Source organism: Gossypium hirsutum, chromosome A02 (assembly GCF_007990345.1).
Source record: "Gossypium hirsutum isolate 1008001.06 chromosome A02, Gossypium_hirsutum_v2.1, whole genome shotgun sequence".
Lineage (NCBI taxonomy): Eukaryota > Viridiplantae > Streptophyta > Magnoliopsida > Malvales > Malvaceae > Gossypium > Gossypium hirsutum.
In genome coordinates this window covers 5647328-5666552 of record NC_053425.1, presented here as the reverse complement: position 1 = coordinate 5666552, position 19225 = coordinate 5647328, and the positions used below count along the sequence as shown (strand labels likewise).

Here is a 19225-nt window from a genome sequence, read left to right as displayed (position 1 = left end):
TTATAAATAAACACTTATCTTTTATCTCTTATCAAACACAGATAAGAAATATATCAATATCACTATTTTTTTTAACCAAACATCTTGATATCTATTATTTAATGCATCACTCTTCTTTTACATCCGTTGTACTGAAAGAGGAGTAAAAATTTGAAGTTTCTACCTTTGCTAAGCTTTAAACCTAAATTTTTATGTCAAACTTGGCTTGATAAAAATTTTAATGTCTCAAAATTTTTTTGCACTAAAGATTTTGTGTTTATTTTATCTTATTAATCAATTTGAGTATTAGGTATTTGTTTTTCTTGATTGAAAAAATTGATCGACCGTGTCATTTTTTAAAATTTGAGATTTTTTTTTTGATTGATTTCAAGTACTCACTTTTTTCTCAACTAATGAAAAAATCTCAATTTTTTTTAAAATAAAATGATTGATATTTTTTCAATAAAGAAACCTAAACCCTAATACTCAAATTGACTAATCTTAATTACCCTAATATCTTACTTTATATTCCATTTTTTTCTCAAAAGAAAATTAAATTTTAAAATAAAAATTATCCATTTATTTTCACCTTGATACTTAAAGTTATTTATTTTGACTAAAATCATTTTGACTATAATAATTATCAATTTAAAAATTCTATAGCTGTGAAGTAAATATTTGCTATAAAATCTATCAAATTTACTGAGTACAATATTGGGCTCAGGCCCAATAGCAGGGGAGAAATCATCAGCGTCACCAATAGGAACAAACATCCTCAGAGGGAACAAAAAAACCCTAATTTGCTGTCTATATAAACCTCAAAAACCCTACCTTTTGCTATTCGGTTCGCTTCAGCCGCAGAAATGTCGAAGCGAGGTCAGTATCCATCTCTTCTTTCTTTTTTATGAACCCCTTGTTTGTTTTAGAGAAAAAAACAACGGAAAAAATTTTCATGCTTCTTTTTTTCTTATAATTTTTGCTCGTATCTAAGCCTATAAACAAAAACCCAAATCAACAGAAACCAGAAATGAATTTAAGTTTTTTTTTTTTTCAATAGCTTTTGTCCGATTTAATATAAAAACGTAAAAGGAATGAATGATTTATTTCAATGTGGATTATTGTTTATATTATAAGTTGTTTGATAGCTGAAAGTTGATTTTTGGGTGATTAGGACGTGGAGGGTCAGCTGGAAACAAGTTCAGGATGTCACTGGGTTTACCAGTGGCAGCCACAGTGAACTGTGCTGATAACACTGGTGCTAAGAACCTTTATATCATCTCGGTGAAAGGAATCAAGGGCCGTCTCAACCGGTTGCCCTCTGCTTGTGTTGGAGATATGGTGATGGCTACCGTCAAGAAAGGGAAGCCTGATCTCAGGAAGAAGGTTTTGCCTGCTGTCATTGTGAGACAACGCAAGCCATGGCGCAGAAAGGATGGTGTTTACATGTACTTTGAAGGTAAAATCCACCTTCCTATCGATTGATGTTGCTCGAACTTATGTTTGCGTTTTGATTTGCGTATGTATCTCTGTACTCATGTTTGAATGCCTTGAACTTGTGGATAACAAGCAAAATGAATTGTTCAAGAACATAGGTTATTTAGATTTGTTTATTATGGCTGTGAAAAACATGGAATCATTGATGTGGTGAAGTTTATTACATTATTTTCATGGTACAGATATGAAAGAGGCTTGCTGGTTAAGCAGTGTCATGATATGTACAATCACTTGTGCATACTGTGATTTGATGCCTCCTGAGACCAGCAAAACGAATTCAAATGGTCGAATAATTTATCGAGGGAGATTTCTCTTAACTTGGAATCTTCCTTTTCGCGATTCGATACATTTGTTCTTGTTCTGCCTTGTGTTTTGTAGATTGTTATAAATTATTTTTGTGTTTTTTTTGCTGGAGATGTAGTGTGGAGATTTTTTTCAGTGTTTCTCTACACGTCCCATAACCAGCTAAATTGATGTACCAACCTTACCCCAATACCGGGTGGTAAACTATGGTTATCATCCCTGTCCAGGTTGGGACATTCTATATAAAATGATTTTTATGTTCTGTCTTGCCATCCCCTAATGCTACGAGTTACAGTACCAGACATTAGTCAGGTATCTACTTCAATGTTCAATGGTTGATACAGTTACGAGTCTGGAAAATCGAGTTGTGTCTATCGTTGCAGATGCGTTAAGTTTTTGAAGCTTGCATGTGCTCCATTTGGACCGTACATGTTCTCAAATTTTCACCTTGTCATTGGAAAACTTCCGAGTCCTGAAAATATTCTAATATTGATAATTAGTTAAAATAATGTCCATATAACCAGACATTAGTCAGGTATCCACTTCAATGCTCAATAGTTGATACAGTTACGAGTCTGGAAAACCGAGTAGGTCCATCGTTGCAAATGCAATAAGTTTTTTATGCTTGCATGTGCTCCATTTGGGCCCTACATGTAATCAAATGTTTTACTTGTCTTCGATTGAATGTATTTGTTCCAAAAACTTGTAAATATATGCTCCAAAAATGATAATTTCTGATGTTTTCTGTATGAAGTTTTTTTGATTCAAATCTTGTTTTGTCTGCAGATAATGCGGGTGTCATTGTGAATCCAAAAGGAGAAATGAAAGGTACTTGGTCCAAAAGCATTTAAAATTTGAGAAATTATCCAATTCATTCTCATTGATGTTTTTTAGACCACGAGCGAATTTCATTTTCGGATATATTCTTCCAAATGACTTAAAATACATTAAAAAAAACTTGGAGATATTAGAATTGACATTTTGGTAACGATTATTGTAGGTTCTGCTATAACTGGTCCAATTGGGAAGGAGTGTGCCGATCTTTGGCCAAGGATTGCAAGTGCAGCCAATGCTATTGTTTAGGAAGTCAAAATCTGTGCTTTGGACTATAATATTATAGTTTGCTGCTTCAATATTTTGTTGTATTTCTTTTTGGATTTGAAGAAATGTGCTTTATGGACAGGTTTTCCGATATAAGAGAAGAATTTTTTTTGTTGGCAAATTTGGATAATTTTATATTTATCAAGTGTCATCCCCATTTGGATTAATCTTATTTGATGCTGCTTTATTAAATTTTGGCTTAATTCTCTCACTTTAGTAGTTAGACTTTTTTTTTCAATTTTGTATTTAAAGTATATTTAAATTCTCAATTTGGTACGTTTTTTGAGAGATGTTAAAAAAATTTCTTATGGCCAATTATAATTTGCCATATGTTTTTATGTAAAAAGCTAATATTTTCTTTTATTAAATGTATTTATACATTAAAAAGTATCAAAATAGAAATAGATATATAAAAGAAAAGTATATATAAAATTTAGCATAAAACATATAAATTATAAAAATATAAAAATTGAAGAAAATTAGTTGAAATTATTAATATTATAACAAAAAAAAGTTTAAAAACAATTTTTTTATAAAATTTTGAAATAAATAAATGAGAAATGTCAAGAAGATGGATTTCGTGAAAAGGAGAAGAAATTTCTTGCAAGATAAAGCCAGAAGAAAAAAGAGAGGATCTTCAAAAGATGAAAAAAATTAAAAGTAAATTAATTTTGATTAAGTTTTGGTTTCTGTATTGAAAATTCTGCTTTTCTTTACAAAATGAGAGTTTTTTCAGACTATTATTTCTGTAGAAAATATACACTGTTTTTACTTTTTTTTTAGCAGAGAATACTTAATTTTAATCTCCGTTTTTTGATCTGTAGAGAGCTTTTTCTTTGTACAAGAAATCTTACTGTTAATTTTTTGATTCTTCTGTCTTTGTCTTGCAGGAAATTTCTTCTAAGGTATTTAAATTTTATAATATTTTTAATTATTATTTATTATTTATTATTTTGACTTTTAAAAGTTTATAATTATATATTTTAAAATTTATAAAAAAAAAGACATTTTATGTATGTTGAGGCCCAATTTTGGCCCAGATACAAACCAGGCCAACACCCACTAAACTAAACCCAAACCTAACCTAACCCTAGCCCACTATCCTAAACTCCTCCAAGAAACCCTAGCCCCTAGGTGTGCCGCCCCAACCTTCTGTCCATCTGCCACCACCACCTGCCCGGGTCTGCCATGGTCACATCCACCGCCACCTGCTCCTCCACTTGCACCTGCAAGAGTTAAAACGAAAGTGACAAGCATGTATTTTTAATATTTTTGTAAATGGCTATAAAAGCCAAGAAAACCGAATGTAATTTTTTGGAACATGAAATAGAACAAAAAAAGAGAGATTAATACAATCCAAAATAGATCCAAACAGACAAACCAGAAAACCACAAAAGAAGATCAAAAAACAGTGTGAGAAAGGTTCTTTTCCATCTTCTTTATTTTTTTTCTTTCCTTCTTTTGAATCTTTTTTATATAAATATATATATATATACACACATATATAAAAAGTGTAAAAAAGGAAAAAAGGGGACTTACCTTCGATCTTGCTGAAAAAGGGGCAATTTTCGACATTTTCCCCGCCGCATACGGCTGCGGACTAAGGGCCTCTATAGAGAAAAAAAAGGAAAGAGGGTTTTTTTTTAAAAGAGGAGAAAGAATGAATTTTTTTTAAAAAAACTGATTTAAATAGCCACTCGAAATGACGCCGTTTTATTCACCCTCTTAATGTCAAAACGACGTCGTTTTGCCTCATGACCCGCGCGTTGACCTGACCCGCCAGCAGGATCTGCTTTTTTTGGAAAAAAGGGATTTTTCGTGAATAGTCCCTCTGCATTTTATTTTTTTGGAATCGAGTTTCTTTTAAATTTTAATTTTACCTTGTAATTTTTTTGGGTTTTCGATTTGGTCCCTCTTGGTGCTGTGCGTTTTGGGAGGATGGGATATTGCCCATTTTGGTCTTCCCTTGTTATCCCCGCGCCCAAATTGGTCATTTCCTTTGTATTTTTATTCCGAATTGGCCCCGATCTTTTACTTTAAGTTCAATTTAGTCCCTTTTTCATTATTTTGCTGTTTTATTCTCAAATTAATTATTTTCATTATTGTTTTCTATTATTATATTTATTATTATTTTTATTACTGTTATTTCTATTATCCTTATTGACATAGTTTTTTATTTTATTATTTTTATTATTTTCTATTATTATCATTATTAACATATATTATTATTATTAATATACTATTATTTCTATTTACATGTTATCATTTCTTTTTCTTTTTATTACGTTCTTATTATTACTATTATTACAATTTTTATTTTATTATTATTAACATTAGTATTATTATTATTTATCTTTATTATCATTATTATTATCATTATTACTATGGTATTATTGCTATTAGTATATTTTCATCTATATTTATTTTATCTAATTTATTGGCCTATATTATTATTATTATTATATTTTAAAGTATTATATCTCTATTTATATTTATGTACCAATATCATTATTTTACTATCACTATTTTTTATTATCGTTACCTCTAACACTATTACTATTATTTTTAACTATATTATTATTATTATTATTATTATTATTATTATTACCGTCAGTATTATTTTCATTATTATTATTATTTAGTTATATTACTATTATTGTTATATTATTATTATTCTTACTATTATTATTATTACTACAAATATTATTACCATGATTATATTTTATTTTTATACTTATTTTCCTATTATTATTTTATTATATCATTAATTTTATATTGTTATTATTATAATAGTTATTATTATTACTCTTATTGTTATGTTGTTTTTTTTCCTCTGTTTTATTACTATTGTTATTATTATCATTATTACTATTATTTTTATTTTTATTTGTATTGCTATTATCTTTTTATTATTACTACTACTATTATTCTTATTAACATATTATCATCATTTTTACTATATTATTATTCCCTTTTTTACATATTTTTATTATTGTTATTAACATATATTATTATTAATGTATTGTTGTTCTCTATTACTATTATTATTAACATATCATTGTTATTAAGGTATTATCTTCATTATTCCGGTATCATTATAATTATTCTTTGTTTTATTATTATTATTATTATTATTATTATTATTATCATTTTTTTGTTTGTTTTATTTAATCTTTTTTATTATTCTCACATTTATTTGCTTAGCTTTTTATTATTTGTTAGTTGAGTTCTTTTTATCTTATCAAATAATTTTGTTTATTCACTTATTATTTTTATTTAACCCATTATTTATCTTATTGATTATTTTGCACTTGTCATCGTTATTTACGTTATTACGTTCATTACGTTCTTTGTTGCACATATTATCATTATAATTTGTTCTCTCATTTGGCCATAAAATCATAATTCATTAGTCTTTCACTCGATAAAACAATTGTGCTTTCTAAAATAAAGTAATATTCCGTGCTTGGAAATTCGAGAAAACATGCCCTAACTTATTGGGTTTCGATTTTTCTCGTTTAACCTAAATAGCGGCATATTCTTTTAAATCACAATACGAGTTTTGAAATAAATGCTTACTCTCGAAGATACGAGGTATTGTGTCCTAACTTACTGAATATGAGATCTTGTTATCTCGAGATACGAGCTTTTGCAAATAAAGGCAATATTCGGTATTAAGAAATTTGAGAAAACGTGCCCTAACTTACTGGGTTCGACTTTTCTCGTTTACCCTAAATAACCGAACATCCTTTTTAAAAAAAAAGTTAAAATACATGAATTTTAAATAAAGGCAAGCTTATTCTCAAAGTTCGAGATGACGTGTCCTAACTTACTGGGCGTGACATTTTATTACTTCGAGATGAGACGGTCCTTAACATCCGTTTTAATTTATTCGATCATATTTAAATCAGCATTAATACAAAGATGGATTGTATTTTAAATTCTTTTAAGTTTTCAAATCTTCGACACTAAGACACTAATTAATCAACTAGGTACCAATTTTGGGCGTATCGAGGGTGCTAATCCTTCCTCGTGCGTAACCGACTCCCGAACCTGTTTTCTTGATTGCGTGGACCAAAATCGTTGTTTAAATAAATCAAACTATTTATTAAAAATAACCACTTTTACGAGGTGACCCGATCACACCTCATTAAAAAGGATTGGTGGCGACTCCCACACCCAATTTTTATTTTCGTTTCCAAAACTTAAGTCGATTCCCGTTTTTCAAAAAATTGTTTCGACAATGTATTATATATGTTTTTCTACAAATTTAATAAATATAATATGTAATATATTAAAAACTTAACATGTTCTAATAGAGTGACGTGATCATTTATGGAGTCCAATAATAATTTTTTTAACATGTACTAAAAGGCTAATTTTTTTACTAAATTACTAAAAAATGAAAAAAATTTTAAAAAAATTATAAAATTAGGAGCGTTTCAGGTGATCTGTAGAAAAACGCTTCCAATTATTTATAAGAAACTACTCCAGTTGGAAGCACTTCCTGCCACATCAACATTAAAAGTGGCAGCACTAATATCTATATATAAAATATTATGTATTATTATATGTGTAAGTTTGTCTCTTTTTTTATTATGATAATATTTGTATAAGAGTTTATAATGTTTTATTTTATTAGAGTTAAAAGAATAAACAATCCCACATTATCTAGGAATAAGCTACAAATGGATTATGAGTCTATATATACTCATATCCAATATCTCACAAACTTAAGAAAACAATGGAACTAAGACTTTGGGTCTATAAATACTTGTTTTTGTAAATTTTTGTAGAATCGGCCTAGTTTCATAATTTTCAAAAAAATAGTCTAATTCGGTATTTTTTTAAATGATTTTATAGTATCTTGATCTAAATTTTCATAATTAAATTGTCTATATAATGTTTTTTTTCACATTTTTCTTCAATAACCATTTCATCGGCAAATCATAGATCTGGATCTAGTATTGAATGCTTGAACAATCTAATTTTATGAGCATCTCGGGTGAATTAATATATGATTAAATCATACTTTACCCTCCTCAAAATGAAAAAAAAATCCCTTCAAAAAAATAGTAAAATCATAAATAATACATGATAAATTTATATTTTTAACTTCTCAAAAATTTATAATTCAATTTCAACCCTATATTTTTTTTTTGGATTCGCCCCTAATCAACACAACATTTCTCGACCACTATTGAAATTGAATCGAACATTTAATCGTTAAATAATTTCATTATTGGTTCTGATCATGTTTGCTCTCTATAACACAATATCTAGAACTTACTGGGAAATGTGTCCATATTATAATAAACATATAATTGTTTTCTATTTATTTGAATGATGGATAAATAAATAAAGTTAATTTTATATTTTATTATTATGTCGTTTGTATTTCTGTCTTTTATGTTTTGTATGCATAGCAAAACTGCAACAAGCAAATATTAGCTCATTGATTGTCTAAGTTCAAACTGATTATAACTGGCATTGTAAAACGTTTACATTGCGAAAAAGACAACTTACTTCAGTAGATAATTTAAACGAGTTTGTAATCACGTAAAAGAATTAAAGTGAGTATTTGATTCAAATACTTAAAAAAGATTATTATGTCATCTATAAATCCAATTGAGGAAATGACTAGTCTTAGCTATCGGAGCAATTGACTCAATGGGTAAAGACATAAATGTATTAATTGGAAAAATAATACATTAGACTGGTTCCAAAATGAATTAATTTTGAATTAATTTGTGAATTAATTCACTTGTGACATTATGGGTGATTTACCTAATTCCTGAGTTAGTTATTAACCATGTTTATGTAACTCATGTGGTTTGATATAAGTAGAGGCTTATGCTCTAAAGATGATTGAGCCAATAGTCGGTATGTTGGGTACATGACTTGTGTATGGCATGACTTTACTAGCAACAGTGGAGTTCATAGCTTAATTAAAAAGTTAAAATTATTCTCTCATTGGCATTATGTAAATTGATAAATATATAACGTGGTCACAGGGAACGAGCAATTTATCGTGGTCATTTGTTGACAATGACCATATTAATCATTAATAAGACACAATGGTGACAATGAGATAAAATATGATTATATTGAGTGAATGGATTTAGCTCAAAGGAATCAAGGATATCAATAAGGGTAACACACACATTACGAAGTCATTGGACAAAGCAATTGGATGAATTGCTTCCATAAAGAGTATACAATAAGGAGATTTCAATCATAATACTTCTGGTGGACTAGCTCGATGATTAAGTAATTGTGAATTATCAGAACGATGCTTTTGGATATAATTGTAATTACTAGAACCTAATTGTATATGTTCGATTGGTCTCTCCGCTAGTTTAATAAAAGCTTGATTGGACTGCTTTTAAATTAGAAGGAAATTCTACGACTTTGAAAATACTTTAGTCTATTAATTCGACATGGAATTAAATTCGATGGTCGTAAGAATTGTTCAATTAGAGAATTTGATTAAAGAATTTTCTTTAAACATTAATTTAAAAAATCTAAGTGATTTTTGGAAAAATTAGTTTTAAGTAAAATTAAATTAATTAAAATTAATATGATATTTTTGGAAATTAATTTTCAAGTCAAACAATTAGCCCAATGGGTAATTGAACTTGAAAATTGGACCTGAGATCGTAAATAGGGCTCGGGAGCCCAAAATTGAGACTAAGATCCAAAAAGTAGTCGAATTGAACCAAATATGTGAAATTGAGCCGGTGAGGCCGTCATTGGCTTGGACTAAATTGGCTTGGGGTGCTAGCAGCTGTGGCAACGACATTCCAGTAGCCAACAAATGGTCACCAATGGAGTAGTGGAGAAATTACACTTCTACTGGGATTCTATCAGAAAAATTGATTTCAAATTAAATATCTCAAAAGTAATATTACTTTAATAGATTTAATATTAAATTAAATTAAATACTTATCTTAATCATATTTGATTAAATTTATTACCTAGAGCCTTGCATAGACACTTGAATTCAAGAGAAAATTATAGAGAGAAAAATATTTAGAGAAATTATTTCAAAAAATTTATAAAGATATTTTTTATTTACAATTTGGCCCAAAAGTTTAGAGAAATTGTGACATACTGACGAATCGAAAAGGTACAATTTTGATTAAATTTTTTTATTTTCGATATTATAACCAAGTTCTTATTTTGGATTTTCCAACAGAATTACATATAACCCATCATCAACCCATAAATAGTAGGATAGTTCGCTTCAGCCCATTATATTGACAGCAATATCCATATCGATTGAGTTAAGACTGTAACACCCTTAACCCGTATCCGTCGCCGGAATAGGGATTTGGAGTATTACCAAAATTTACAGATCATTTAACAGAAATTTCGCTTCACATAACATTCATACCTGAAATCAATCAAATTTAATCATAGTGTCTCTTATGTGAGCCATCGAGGCCCAGAATATATATATCGGGACTTAACCGAGAACTCAGAAAATTTTTCGAAAATATTTAAATTTTTTTTTTCAATACTGCAAGGGGTCACAGGCTGTGTGATATTCACGAAGTTATATTCATCAATTCACAAAGTAAATAAATCCACAGCATTATTTATACATATCATCTCTAGCTTAATAAGATTTTAAATAATTTTAACTTTTCCGAGTTCCTTTATTTTCATATGTATTTCTTTACTTTCCACACTCATTCTTTATGTATAACACACCGGTTATAAGCATACCATGCCATCATACCCACAAGCTAGTGCGTTTGGACATAACTCTTTTCAATTAATCACATGATAAGTTATTTCATAAGATATTGCATAACTTAAAACTTGCCACTCTTTCACGAGTACAAGTACATTTTCATTTGAGCGCTTACCCTTTCAACACATCATACAAAAATAAACATTTTACCATTTAACAAATAGCTTGGCACTTGTTTAAGCATCAACAGCAACACTTGTTAGCATATTTGAACATATTCATATAAATTCAACATAGATAAACTTATTTTCTCATCATATCACACTTGAGTTTATTGCTCGTCTCAACATACATAATTTCCCTTGCAACAACATATTAAAGATAATCACATTTTTGCATATCATGATACATATCATTCTTTTGCTGTTTCTTTATAAACATTTATCATTCATTTCATTTTATCAATATTTCACGTACCATTATTTCCATATATTTCAGGTATATACCGGTAATAATTCATTTCAAACTCATATTATCTCATATCAGAACTTTACCCCTTGAATAATTTAAATATCAATGGGTACACTTATTTCAAATCAGTATCAATAATAACCATAAGTCTACCAATACTAATTTCATATCTCACTTACCAATCTTTGTTAAATTAGAGAACGTCTTACGGAATTGAGTACTTCGTGATCTGTAGCCCGAAGTTTAGCTGAAGCACATAAGTGCTAAACGGAAGCCCGGAGGCTAACTGAAGCACACAAGTGCTAAATAGAAGCCCAAAGGCTGACTGAAGCACAAAAGTGCTAAACAGAAGCCCAAAGACTGACTGAAGCACAGAAGTGCTAAACGGAAGCCCAAAGGCTGACTGAAGGACAGAAGTGCTAAACGGAAGCCCGAAGGCTAACTGAAGCTCATCAGAGTTGAATTGAAACCCCAAAACGGTTAACTGAAACTCATATGAGTTAACGGAAGCTCGTAAGAGCTAAACAGAAAGCAAACACGAGAATTCGCAACAAATGCTGAATCTCGGTTTACTTGGGTAATTTACCGTCAATTCATCTTTTTCACTGAAAGATCGTACTCATTTTTTGTGTTTCGTTCCTTTGAAATACTCAGTTCAATTTCATAACTTTTGTACATAATTTACTTATTTTCAACAATTAACAAATATAAATATTAATCACCATACATAAAATAATATTGAAATTTAATAATATTAACAAATGGTCACTAAAATTTAGTTATATAAACTCACAAGTTCGATTTTTTTGTATTACAGCGATAATCATAATTTCATAATAAATATTCCAAATAAAACATTATATCATTTCTAATTCAACATTTATCGATTATAATCGGGCATGTGATCAATTTATACACAAGTCATTCATATATATATATTTTTCCTCTTCCTCCTCTCCATCCACATCCTTAGTATAAACAACACACTTGTAGGTAACATTATCCATAATTTTCACTATCTACTTATGTGAATATTCAAGCTGTTCATCTGTGTCATAGTCACTAAATTATTTTTATCCTGAGCTACAGAACTCCAAATTAAGATCCATAAATTTTCCCAGAAACTAGACTCATATATATTCTTACCATAAAAATTTCATAATTTTTGGTTACAGTTTATTCATTGAAGTCTCCCCTGTTCTGCTGTCTGACAGTTCCGACCCTTCTTCACTAAAAATTAATTATCTTCTCGTACAGGATTCGAATGATGTCCTCATTTGTTTCTCTTGAAAATAGACTCATCCAGGATTCTAAAAATATAAATTTAAGCCCTAATTATTTTTATCCAATTTTTGATGATTTTACAAAGTTAGAACAGGGGAACACAAAATCATTCTGACCTTATCTCACAAAATTTATCATATCTCGTAATTTACAATTTCATTGCTTACATCATTTCTTCTATAAGAAACTAGACTCAATAAGCTTTAATTTCATATTTTATTCATCCTCTAATTCCATTTCTATAATTTTTGGTAATTTTTCAAAGTTAGACTACTGCTGCTGTCCAAAACAGTTTTAGTGTAAAATGTTGATTTCCATTTTGCCCCAAATTTCACAATTCATACAATTCAGTCCTTGCTCAATTAACCCCTCAATTAAGATAACTTTCTCAATTAATACTTTTTCTAGACATTATGAGTTATTTCATAACTATTGAAATTCATAATTTTCACATAAAACTCTAACTTCAAACTCTTTTACAATTAGGTCCCTAACATTCACCTTTTATTCAATTATTTCAATAAAATCAAAATATAAACAATTTAAAGCTCTAATTCCATGCCAAGTCATCATATACTTCCAGCGCTCATCCATAACAACTTCAAAAATTATCCATGGAATCAAAAACTAATGAAATAATAAGTTGGACCCAATTGTAAAAGTCCAAAAACATAAAAATTTCAAGGAGAAAGCAAGAATTAAACTTACATGAAGCCAGAGTATGAAAACCAGCTTGAACCCTCCTCCATGGCTGTTTTTCAGCTGATGAATATGAAGAGAAATGAAGAGAATTCTAGATATTCCAATTTAGTCCCATTTTTATTTAGCCAATTTTGGCAATTTTCCAATTTTGCCCTTATTTCACCCATTTCCTGATTTATTCTCAGCTATTGCCGAAAATATCTCCTTTGGGATTATTTTCACTTTAGGTCCTTCCTCATTTGACAATTAAACTATTTAATCCATCTAGCAACTTTTACACCTTTTCAATTTAGTCCTTTTTATTTAATTAACCACCCAAACGTCAAAATTTTTTGACTAAATTTTATTATTACCTCACCAACACTCCATAAATATTTCTAAAAATGTTTATGGCTCGGTTTATGAAGTCGAGGTCTCGATACCTCATTCTCGACCCAATTTAGCTAATTAATTCTTTTAAATCACCAAATTCACTAATTAAAAAATACTTTTATATTCATATTTGACTCATAGGTATTAATTTATTAAATTTTCAACTCACCCGTCGGATTTAGTGATCTTAAATCTCTATTCCCTTTATCACTGAATATTAGGCTGTTACAAAGACTCAATCAATATTATTATTATTTTTCTTAAATGGAATAAAATTGTCAAAATTGTAAAAAAAAGACAGAGAAAAAAAAAAGGTCAATGTGTATGGATATGGCGTGATCACATGTTTAAAAAAATCACGTCAAATTATTTGATGTAATTGAAAATTTGAATTTAATAATTAAAATACATTTTTGAAAAATAAAAAAAGTTAAAATTGAAAAAATAATTTCACTATTTCGGGCCTTTTAATACTAATAAAGCCCCAAGTCCATTAACAACCCTAAACCCAAAACTACAAAGGAAAATCCAAAACTGAAAACTTTCCCCTCTTTTCTTTCCCTTTTTTTTTTTGGCCTTTAAGCTTGGCTAAAGACGAAGCGGAAAAGAAAAGAAAGAAAAATACAGAGAAAGAACATCTATGGCAAGCGAGGCGGCTGTGGAAGTTAACGCCATATCGGCGGCGGCGCCAGAGGCGGCAACAACAACAGGGGCAGAGAAGCAACCACATAAGCTCGAGAGAAAGTGGACCTTTTGGTTTGATAACCAAACAGGGCATAAACAAGGCGCCGCTTGGGGTACCTCTCTACGCAAGGTTTACACATTTGACACCGTAGAAGAATTTTGGTGGTACTTATTCAAATACCTAATTCTCCTTTTTTATCTATATCTGAAGATCTGTTGATTTTTTTTAGTTGGTCTAGATCGTGCCTTATTCGATTTATGGATTGGATTTATTCGTATCCTTTGAAAAAAAAAGTTCTTTTCCATTTGGGTTATTGATGTATTTTTGTTTGTTCATTGATTTATTGGAGATTTGCTTTGTTTAAAGAGAAAAAGGGTATTTTGTATTTCTGTGTTTGGTTAGTGAGAAATTGATTGTCATTGGAGGTTATTGTTGTCTAGGATCTTAGCGTTAGACCTGGAAAATTGTGCATATTGTATTTAAGACATTTTTATATCTACATGAATTTTGATGTGTTAGATTATTTGTATTATATAGATTTGGAAACATTCGTGTATTTGTATCATGTTTTATGTCTTGTTTTAGTTATTTTTTTCATTGTTGCGTTTAATATTGTCAGGTCTAGCTATGAAATTCAACCATTTCCGTATGATTCGGTTTATTGATACCTCTCCCTCTTAGATTCGAGGGAACTTAAGATGGTTTCTGTTGTTTGCCTTGTTATGTTTTCGATTGTTCGCTTTGGAAGTCGAGACTGAAAATACTTTTGTCATGTTTCAGTTTGTATGATCAAATATTCAAGCCCAGCAAGTTGCCCGGGAATACTGACTTCCACTTGTTTAAGGCCGGAATTGAGCCCAAATGGGAAGATCCCGAGTGTGCTAGTGGAGGAAAGTGGTCTGTCACTAGCAACAGAAAGGCTAATCTCGAGAATATGTGGCTTGAAACCGTGGGTGCTTCGAGCCATATTGTTATGTCTGCTGTGACCTATATAAGATGTTTTGGGATTTTGGTTGACTATATCTCATTTTTTGCAGTTGATGGCATTGATCGGGGAGCAATTCGATGAGGCGGATGAGATTTGTGGTGTAGTTGCCAGCGTACGCTCAAGGCAGGACAAACTTGCATTATGGACCAAGACAGCAACGAACGAAGCTGCTCAGGTATAGGACTCCCGTGATGTAAAACCATCTTAATCATCATGTTTACCAAACTTGTTACATTGTTTGAGTTTTTATTCTTATATCGATGTTTCCATGTTTCCAAATAAGTCCGAGCAACATAGGTTGCAATGTATAATTTGCAGAAGTACAATGAAGTCATTGTCTCTTCTTCTCAATTTGGGACTTTTCTGAATGGTATATGCGCTGATGATGTTAATTTGAACCCTGTTTTGTAGATGGGCATCGGGAGGAAGTGGAAGGAGATCATTGACGTCAACGATAAAATTACTTATAGCTTCCATGTAAGCATTATTCGATCTATACTTGTGATTTTGATTGCATATTCTTTTATCATGACCGGTTGCTTTGTATGTTGCAGGATGACTCGAAAAGGGATAGATCGGCAAAAGGCCGATACAATGTTTGAACATCTTTGCCGTTGTCTTTGGGGCTTGAAATATTTTTCATGTGAGTTGTTTTTTTTAATGTAATACCATCGATTATAAAGTTTTTATGTCGAGATATTTTTTATATTCTACATATTGAAATTTTTACTACAGCCCCTTCATTTATAATTTTTGTGTTATGTAGATTTTGACATATTCGTATATTTACTTTGTATTCATGTTATTTTCTAAAATAAATTAGGGAAGTTTGTCATGTTTAAGGAGTCGGGTCTCAGGTTCAAGCCTTAACATCTTTCATGTATCTTCTTTCTCACCTTGCTTTTGACCGTCCGAAACATCGGACAGTTGATTCTAATGTATGTCGGTCCGGGTTTTTTTTTTCCGACCTTGTAACCAGCCTTTATGTCACACATATTTAGGTAGTACGTCGTTATAGTAAAAGTTGAACATATTCGTGTCGGATGATGATTACATTCAAGTTGAAAATTTTAGTTGAGAACTTGTTCCGTACCCAAATTCGAGCTCACCTTGTGGATTTGTTTAGATTTATTTTGGTCTAGTTATGGTTATATTTCATTTTTTACTCGGTTGTACTTTGTGTTGAGTTAATTTTAGTTCCGGTTGATCATGTTTATATTTATTATGTTATTTTATCTTTTAAAAAATATATTCATAATCTACCGATAAACTCATTTATCTCAATTAATTAAATTAAAAATTCTTATGTATTTAAGTATGTTCAAATTGTGCTCGAATTCACTGACTTCTTTGTTATTACATTTGTAACAATGCTAAAAATTTTACATAAATTTTTGGTAAATACTCAAACTTTTTAATTTTTAAATTAAAAGAACAATGTGATTAAATGCATTTAAACTCATGTTTTGTATTTAACAAAAAATTATGATTAAAAATGCCAAATTTTGTCAAAAGGCTTGAAATGTATTAACATCTTTAAATAAAATGTGAACATGATATGTCTATAATATTAATAAAATTCTTGTTTGAGGACATTACAAGTCAACCAAGTATTAAGGGAAATTATAAAAAAATAATCTTTTGTATTTAAAATAAGTTGTACTATTTGAGAGTGTTTATTCTTTTAATTTAAAAAAAACAATAAAATATGCATATTGTGCGGGTTAAACTCATGTCAATTACATAAGCACACTTTATTACTTCTATTATAAGTTATCTATCTATACTATTAATAAAATAATTAATTGAGTTTGTGAGATGAGTCAACTAACACTAACTCGGTTGGGGAAATATATTATATCCAACTAATTTACTTATAACCCGACTCGACCCATAAAAGAAAATCCAACCATCCCAAAATATTCATGTATTTTTTAACTATCACATTGCTAAAAAAATATGTACTTAATAAAATTTTCAGTCACACAATAGTTTAAAAATACATGGACTTTTGGAGATGGTTGGATTTTTTTATAATTCAGGTCGGGTTATGGGTAAATTAGTTGGGCATTATATATTTTGTCCAAATTATTAATAACTTAACAGTAAATTGTAACTGTGTAATGGTTTGAATAAATTTTTAATGTACAATAACTAGTCTAGAGCAACATTTTAGTAGAAGAATTAAAGTTAACTTTACATAATCGTATAGAATTGAGTTTGAAAACAAATTGGTTACAACTGAAGGTGCAAGAACCATAATTACAACTTTTATAATGAGAATTAAAATACTTTCAACTATTGGATGAAAGTGAACCTTTCTAGACTATAGAAATTAGCTATTTTTGTAATTTTTTAATTGAATTGAATCAAATTTATAAATGTAATTGAAGAAGAAAAAAATTAAATTTTTTTTATTTCTCAAAATATTTATCGGAGCGAGCTCAGTAACTAATTTTCTATATTCTGTAGGCCCATTGTTAGCCACGAATTAAAAAAATGAAATTTAAAGCTTATTTTTCGTTAATTTTCAAAAGTGCTTTTAGAGCTTTAATCAATGCTAAACCGACAAATTTTAAATTGGAAAGTGCTTTTGAATTCAAAAGCAAAAACAATTCTTTTTTAGCTTTAGCTTTTTCCAAAAACACTTTTGGAGCCAAAATGATATTTTTAACCTTTATTTATACTCTGATATATTTTACGTAATGTTTATATTAAATATATAATTATTTCTATGTTGATATTTATATCAAATATATAAAGTTATATATTTAAATTAATAATTTTTATATTTTAATAATAATTAAAAGATAGATTATATATTCAAATTAAATTTTACAAATAATTAATATTTATTATTTACAAATATTTAAAATTTACATTTCATATACTAAAATATTAATTATGAATTACAATAAATTAATTTTTATATTTTTACTAAAATATCATAATATTAACGAATTTGAACATTAGTTAAATGCATATCTTTCAGTATACAACATCATATCTAAAATAGATATTTTATTTCTCAAAAACACATTTTGACGGTAGCACTAAATACTTAAATCTTAAACCAATCTTTTTGTAAGCACTTTTCACAACACTTTCCAAAAGCAACGAGAAACTATGATTTGTTTTATTTTGATGATAAAAAAAAAGTTAGCTATTTATTTTATTTTGATGATATGCATTAGTAGAATTATTCTTTAAAATATTAAATTTTGTATAATTCAAATATCATGACAAGTATTTACGTGGATAATAATGTAAAACCAATCTATTTTGAGTCGAAATAAAAAATACGATCTAATCAATTTAAATTTAGATATTTTCTAACCTAATTTGATTATAAAATGCCAATAATTCAAACTCAAATTTATCCAAAACTGACCCAAGACTTAAAATTACTTGAACAAATAACTAGATATGACTCAAATTTGAAGTGATTAGAACCGTATATTATATGAACTCAAATGATTTAACAAAAAAAGAAAAAAAAAGCCTCGAACCAAATAACTCAACCTAAAATGAGTCACTAAAAATTGACACAAATCAAAATAATTCAACAAATTTAAAACTTGAATTGACTCGATCCAATTTATCTTGATTTAAAATCGATTAAATATAAATCGAATATTGTAATTTGATTATTCTAGTGGGGCTTTGGTATTGTTGATTAAAGCAGAGGCATTGAGTCTTTAGATACTCAGATTCAAATCTCACAACGAGCAATTATAATATTTACGTCTTCAGTTTTATTATATTTTTATGCTATGTATTGGTTTTGTCCATTTTTTTTTTAAATTTTGTATTAATTGAATTCTATTTAATGTAGATAATTGGGAATGATAGTGCTTTTGAAACCAGAAAAGTACAAAGGAAATAGAGTATTAGCATTCATTCATTGAACATGGACTCTTTTTGTTGTGTTTCCAATTTGCAGCTGAAGTAGATACACAGTCCATTTCTCATCAAGTATATATCCAAGGACTCTTTTGTCTCTTATTACTTATATGTGTGGACTCTATGAATTTTTGCAAAAAAACCAAAAGAATGTTATCCAAATTTATGGACCAATTTTGGGATGGAATAATTTTTTTTTACTCATATATATATATTTAACATTTACTTCTATAATTTATTTATT

The 19225-nt window shown here is 28.9% G+C and overlaps 2 protein-coding genes and 1 long non-coding RNA gene across 3 annotated transcripts; 2 read left to right on the top strand and 1 right to left on the bottom strand.

The window, feature by feature from the left end:
* Positions 1 to 708: 708 nt before the first annotated feature.
* Positions 709 to 2998, top strand: LOC121215257 (60S ribosomal protein L23). The gene is made up of 4 exons (XM_041089473.1): positions 709 to 855; positions 1151 to 1435; positions 2563 to 2604; positions 2777 to 2998. The coding sequence occupies exons 1-4, from the start codon at positions 843 to 845 to the stop codon at positions 2857 to 2859; spliced, it is 423 nt and encodes a 140-aa protein (XP_040945407.1). The 5' UTR covers positions 709 to 842; the 3' UTR covers positions 2860 to 2998.
* An 848-nt stretch (positions 2999 to 3846) lies between these two features.
* Positions 3847 to 4564, bottom strand: LOC121215256 (uncharacterized). Its single transcript, XR_005910969.1, has 2 exons — positions 4417 to 4564; positions 3847 to 4103 (listed from the first exon to the last, which is right to left on the bottom strand). It is a non-coding gene; the product is annotated as an uncharacterized lncRNA (long non-coding RNA).
* A 9336-nt stretch (positions 4565 to 13900) lies between these two features.
* On the top strand, positions 13901 to 15810 carry LOC107932124 (eukaryotic translation initiation factor). Its single transcript, XM_041089470.1, has 5 exons — positions 13901 to 14254; positions 14871 to 15039; positions 15128 to 15253; positions 15490 to 15555; positions 15633 to 15810. Exons 1-5 carry the CDS (start codon positions 14046 to 14048, stop codon positions 15678 to 15680), a joined length of 618 nt encoding a protein of 205 aa, XP_040945404.1. The 5' UTR covers positions 13901 to 14045; the 3' UTR covers positions 15681 to 15810.
* Positions 15811 to 19225: the final 3415 nt, after the last annotated feature.

Excerpts from the sequence above, each read along its gene's own strand:
- LOC107932124 (XM_041089470.1), top strand. The coding sequence starts at position 14,046 with ATGGCAAGCGAGGCGGCTGTGGAAGTTAACGCCATATCGGCGGCGGCG. Across the intron at positions 14,255-14,870 it reads ACCGTAGAAGAATTTTGGTG|TTTGTATGATCAAATATTCA; the intron begins GTACTTATTCAA and ends GTCATGTTTCAG. Across the intron at positions 15,040-15,127 it reads AGAATATGTGGCTTGAAACC|TTGATGGCATTGATCGGGGA; the intron begins GTGGGTGCTTCG and ends CATTTTTTGCAG.
- LOC121215257 (XM_041089473.1), top strand. Across the intron at positions 1,436-2,562 it reads TGTTTACATGTACTTTGAAG|ATAATGCGGGTGTCATTGTG; the intron begins GTAAAATCCACC and ends TTTTGTCTGCAG. Across the intron at positions 2,605-2,776 it reads TCCAAAAGGAGAAATGAAAG|GTTCTGCTATAACTGGTCCA; the intron begins GTACTTGGTCCA and ends CGATTATTGTAG.